The sequence below is a fragment of the Lathamus discolor genome, chromosome 3 (assembly GCF_037157495.1).
Source record: "Lathamus discolor isolate bLatDis1 chromosome 3, bLatDis1.hap1, whole genome shotgun sequence".
In the NCBI taxonomy this organism is placed as follows: domain Eukaryota; kingdom Metazoa; phylum Chordata; class Aves; order Psittaciformes; family Psittacidae; genus Lathamus; species Lathamus discolor.
The window spans coordinates 66,869,343-66,874,904 of record NC_088886.1 but is presented as its reverse complement, the minus strand read 5'-3'; the positions used below and the strand labels follow the sequence as shown (position 1 = coordinate 66,874,904).

The following is a 5,562-nucleotide window of genomic DNA, read 5'->3' as shown; positions in this document are numbered from 1 at the left end:
GGGTGAGACACAGGTAAAGACTTTGGAAGAATATACATGGTAATGAAAGCTTGCAGAAAGTCCTGTTGGGTCTATCAGAACTCTTTCTAAATAGCTGGCTTAATTCAGCTCTCCCCTTTCCATTTTGACACAGACTGTGCCATTTTTGCAGACACAGGTTGGAAGTGTTATCGTAGGAGTTGTGGACATGTAGATCTTTGCATTTTCCTTTGTCACAGAGCTGCAGGCTGGAAACCAAACTGTACAGATGGGTGACTTGGACTTGTTGAAAGAGCTTCCTCTGGTCAAAGGTGCTGGGGGTTGTGGGATCTAGACAGCCCAACAGTTGTGGTCTGCTGTGGGAAGGCTTCTCTAGCTTTGGAGAAATGACGTGCTTATTGCATGCCTAATTGAGAACATGGGTCCTGGGTCACTGAGTGTGACCCTGAGATAAGTATGGAGGAGGTCTTCAGCCCTGGGAGGATGGCTTTGATCGCCCTGATTGAGACTGATCCTTCAGGATCACCAGGAAGGTGGCAATGTGACCACTGCTCCTAAGTGTGCTGCAGAGCTTAGAGGTGAGTGGCAGGATGCTTTCTTTTTCTTCAGATCCCAGACAGGTACTTGGGCATCCTGTACCAAAGCACCAGACAATCCTGAGCATTCATCACTACTATTATTAATGTGACTTTTATTTTTGAATATTCAGTTACAGTTTGTATCTCTTTAACTGGATTCCCAGTATTTGTTTCCAGGGCTACTCTGGTATACAGTGACAACAGAGAGAACCATTAGCTTTCATTACCACTAACCTGTGATACTTGTGTCACCTTCGGTGACACAGAGGATTGGCATTGTCAGGGCAGGAGCTAGATGGTCTTGAAGGTCCCTTCCAACCCAAACCATTCTATGATTCTATGATATTCAGTGGGGTGTAAAGTACTTCTCACTCTCTTCACCACTGAGCTCTGCTAAGCTCTATCTGTGAGGTGAGCTGAAGCAGGGTCGTAACACAGACCTAGGTCTCTGAGGATACAAAAATGTGAACTCGTATCCAAAAGATCAAGCAAAGCATCATGGTTGCTGCATTGATCCACTGTACTTGTTGTTTGGCCCCATCTGCAGTGCTTTACTGTTGCAGGAAAAACAGAGGTGAATTCAGTATAAGCTGCTTGAGGTCCTGGTTGGGTTCCTGTGTGCTAGAACACTGAAGCATTTGTGGGCTTGGAGGGACTGTCAGGTAAAAAAAGAAGCAGCAAGAGGGGAATGTGCATTAGTGACATGCCTCAAGTCATGCAGGTAAGACAGAAACAGGAACCTAAGCCACATGCCCTGGTTTTGCAGCCAGGTCTATGTCTGCAGGACCTGTAGTGTTTCTAGTAAAGGAGAGGAATGGATTTGGAAGAACCAATTATTTAATATTTCAGGAATTGTAGAGATTTACATTTTTATTAAAGTAAAACCTAATGGGTATTTTTGTGGTGGGTTTTTGGTTTGTGTTTTGGGGTGTGCTGTTTTGTCATTTTCAAGGCAAAATGAGTAGAGACGTACATAAAAAGTGGAAAACTGCATTTTCAGGTATTTTTGTTTAAGGTTTTCACCTTTTCAGCTACTGTAAAAATTCATCCAGGTGTCTCAAGTGGGTGAAAAAGCAAAGAGAGTCACAAGTTTGAGGTGAAATGGTTTATTCTAAATTGACTGAAATACATTGTGGCATCTGAGATGAAATCCTTCCTTCTGTTTTGAAGGAAGAATTGTAAAGGTAAAAAGGCTCTTTTCAGTTTTCCCCTCACAAAGGCCTCTCTTCATCTTCACTTCCCCTTAAAACCACCAAAATTCAACCAGAGCAAAACCACAGTTCCTGATGTGGCCTTGCTCTGTAGGAATCAAAGCTACGAGGAGAACTAATCAATCAGTATGTTAAATACATTCTCTTTTATCTAGATCTAGCATCCTACCTGCTAAGAAATGTGATAAAGTACATCAAGGATAAATGATTTCGGATTCCAAGTACACTAGCAGGGTGTTAGTGAAGTGTGCAAGATACATGACGGATCTTCTTTACTAACAAATTGATTCAGAGCCTTTACAGTATAGGATTGACAAGGAAAGAAATGCATTCAACAGACAGTGTTAGCTTTAGGGTGCACTCAGGTAATACAGGAGAACTGTATCAGAGACATAGTAGCTATAGGTTTTTCCTCACTGTTTTAGTTCTGCTAATATTATTATCGTGGGCTGCAGTATAGGAATGACTCTTTGGTAATCACTTGGCAAGCATGAACACAGTGCTTTGCCTATTTTGTTGTGGGGGGATGCAAGTGACATTTTATGTTGGAAGCATTTATGAGACCCTTCCTGATGGTCACTGGAGCAGCATCAGGTCACTGGCATTTGCTCAGAAAACCACAAACCAGATGAAAATGTCAAAATCCAGCGGCTGTCTTTGCAGTAGCATTCAAGCTGACAGGGGTGTAGAAGAGATGGTGCCCAAGTGCTAGCAGTCATTGGTATCAGAAGGCCATTGTTCTTAGAGTCAGGCGTCCCAAAGTTGTCACGCTGGGAGGTAGGCATGAGAAATTTTAGAGACACACAGACAGAAAGAGCTGTCTCTCACCTCCTGAAAATGGGTCTCTGTGCTCTAAATCACAGGCAACTTTCACAGTTATGCTCTTGGACATCTTAAGCCAAGCAATAGCGTGCAACTGGTGGTGCTTGGTTTTTTCTTGTGATCAGGGGCAGGTTTTCTCACACACTGGAAATGTGATTTGGACATAGTCCTCCACCAGCGTAAGAGAAATGTTGTTGCTGGGATTGTAAGGACACTGATTTTTAATCTCTCAGTGTGTGAGAAACTAGAAGAAAGAGAAGCAGAAGGCCCTACACAGCAACGGATTAACACCAAAAGAGACCGGATGCTGGACATGAGGAAAGAAAGCGATCCATGACAATAAATGGAGTTGTAAGTGTTCCTCTCTTTTACTTGTAGTACTGAGAATTTGACAGCCTGTACCCAGCAGTCAGGCCAGCAGGTCTGGCAATATGCTGCCTTGAAAGATCTTTCTTTTTGCTACTACTTAATCCCATTTTACCCAGGACAGGCGGGCTGTGAGATCTGCAGAGAACAGAAGGGAGAAAGGAAAACAAAGTGAAGACATACCGCATTCATTTAAAGCATTTAAATTACTGTTTAACAAGCCAACTATTCTGCCTCTCCAGGAAAGCAGTCTCACTCATTTGGGTCTTTCCAAGTGGAACTCTTCAGAAATATTAGATAACTAGAAGCCTGACAAAGGTGATCCCTATGAGAGCCAGCTGTGTTGGTTTAAAACCTGTTTATCTGTTAAAGGTGGGGGCAGCTGGAAAATACAATCTGGATGCTCACAGTAGTCAAGAGAGTTGTGATCAGCAGCATATCAGGAGTCATTTTCCCAGTCATGTAGCAAATGGAAATTAATAGGAAAGAAGAAAAGAATAAACTTTTCCTTTAAAGTAAACTGATTGCTTTCAGCCTGCAGGCTCTGTCCCTTTGACACTTCCCTGTGAAATGAAAGGGAAATATTATTCTGCAATAGACTATTCTTGCAAAAAGGCTTTTCTCTCCTTATGCTGCACTTTCTGAAGGCTGATATGCTTCAAGGCCCATTTCCAGAAAGTGGCAAGATCCAAAGGAGCACCCTCTCCAAACAGACAGAGTTAGAAAGGGGGTTAATTGCCTTATAATACAAAGTGCCAAGAACTACTGAAAATCCCCCTGTTCTTCCTTGTGCCACTAAGTAACACCAAAACTATTGCTTTCTATTTGAGACTTGAGGTCCCATATTTGGCACTTGGACAACTTCCTATCTTCATCCTACAATGGAATGAGGAAGCAACACATTCTGGTGGAAACAAGGGCAAAGTTCAATCCCACATAAGTCAGGATAAAGCACAGGACAAACAGCATAGCAGCCCTTCACCTTAAAATAGTAATAATTATATTAGAATGTAAACTGAAAATAGGCATTTGCTCCCCTGCTTTGTGCTGAATTTTAAAGAGGGGGAGACAGAGAAAGCAGCAGAGAAGCATTTTGCACATGCATTGTGTATGTTGTTATGTATGTTAGGGAGCTTCAGGTTAGATATAAAGAAGGTCAGGTTGAACGAGCCTTGGGTGATATGATTTAGTGTGAGGTGTCCTTGCCCATGGCAGGGGGGTTGGAACTAGATGATCCTAAGGTCCTTTCCAACCCTAACTATTCTATGATTCTATGATTCTAAGTTCTTCCCTGTGAGGCTGCAGAGGCCCTGGCACAGGGTGCCCAGAGAAGCTGTGGCTGCCCTATCCCTGGCAGTGTTCAAGGCTAGGTTGGACAGAGCTTGGAGCAACTTGCTCTAGTGGAAGGTGTCCCTGCTTGTGGCAGGGAGTTGGAGCTGGATGAGGTTTAAGGTCCCTTCCAACCCAAACCATTCTATGAATGTGACAAGCAGATATCCAAAAACAAGCTCACCAATTCACTCCCACTGGCAACCCAAAACAAACACAAGACTTCATTTACTCACCGCTTGTATTCCAGGTTGCCTGCTGTTGGCTTTGCAAACCATTCTTCAGGCACTGCTCCACGTAGGATTTGGGATCGCATCCGGAGAGGAGGATCTCACCAAGGAGAGCGATGTAGGCGATGGCCAGCCGCAACGTGTCTATTTTGGAGAGGCGCTTCTCATACGGGAAGGTCGGTACGTGGCTCCTAAGCTGGTCGAAGGCCGAGTTGATGTTGATCATCCGCTTCCTCTCGCGGACGTTGGCGGCGTGGCGCTGGCGGAGGTGACCGGGGGGCCGCGGCGTTGCGGAGCTGTCCAGTTCAGCACCCAGAACCCGCCCCGCTGCGCTGCCCGCCTCCTGCCCCTGGTCGGGCCAAGCGCTGAAGGGATCTGTCAGGGAGGAGCAGTCAAGTAAGAGGTTGTCCAGCTGATCACTGGGACCTGCCTCGTCCCAGAGGAGAAAGTCAGGAGAGGTGTCTTCCTGCTCAAAGCTGTAACAAACTTCCTCCATCTTCCGACCCACCGGTCTGAAGCAAGCTAATGGAAATGTTTGCAACTACAGACCAAATTGACTATTGAGCAAATTGGATTCAAATTTCATTAATACCCCTCAAAAACTCAGGGGCAGGGAGTGCTTTTTGTGTCCTTAAGGAAGGCTATCGCAAAACTTTCCCCAGTTGCACATCCAGGTGGGACTCATAATTTAAATACTTCATGGCTCCTCAGCAGGGGAATGATCCTATTCTTCCCCACTCAAAACTAATTAGTACACGTGTTTCTCCTTTTAGTAGCTGTTGACTACAAAACAATATGAATGAATGTAACAAGGGGGAATGAGTTTTCTATTGACTTTCTCCTGGAAAATCCATTGAAGCAGTTATTGAGTTCTTCTAGAAGTTCAGTCTCTCCACTTGCTATTTAGAGTAGGGTTCACACAGGGATTTTGTTGTTATTGTTGTTGGCTTTGGTTAGGAGTGGCTGAAGGAAGAAACAAAATACAGTCCTTTATCTTTTTGGTAAAGTGTGAATATCCTCACATTCTCCTATGGCTGGACAAACAAA

The 5,562-nt window shown here is 44.3% G+C and overlaps 1 protein-coding gene across 1 annotated transcript; it reads right to left on the bottom strand.

Annotated features, from left to right (window-relative positions):
• Positions 1-3,056: 3,056 nt before the first annotated feature.
• On the bottom strand, positions 3,057-5,011 carry LOC136011042 (helix-loop-helix protein 13-like). Its single transcript, XM_065672723.1, has 2 exons — positions 4,522-5,011; positions 3,057-3,094 (listed from the first exon to the last, which is right to left on the bottom strand). Exons 1-2 carry the CDS (start codon positions 5,009-5,011, stop codon positions 3,057-3,059), a joined length of 528 nt encoding a protein of 175 aa, XP_065528795.1.
• Between the last annotated feature and the right edge of the window lie 551 nt (positions 5,012-5,562).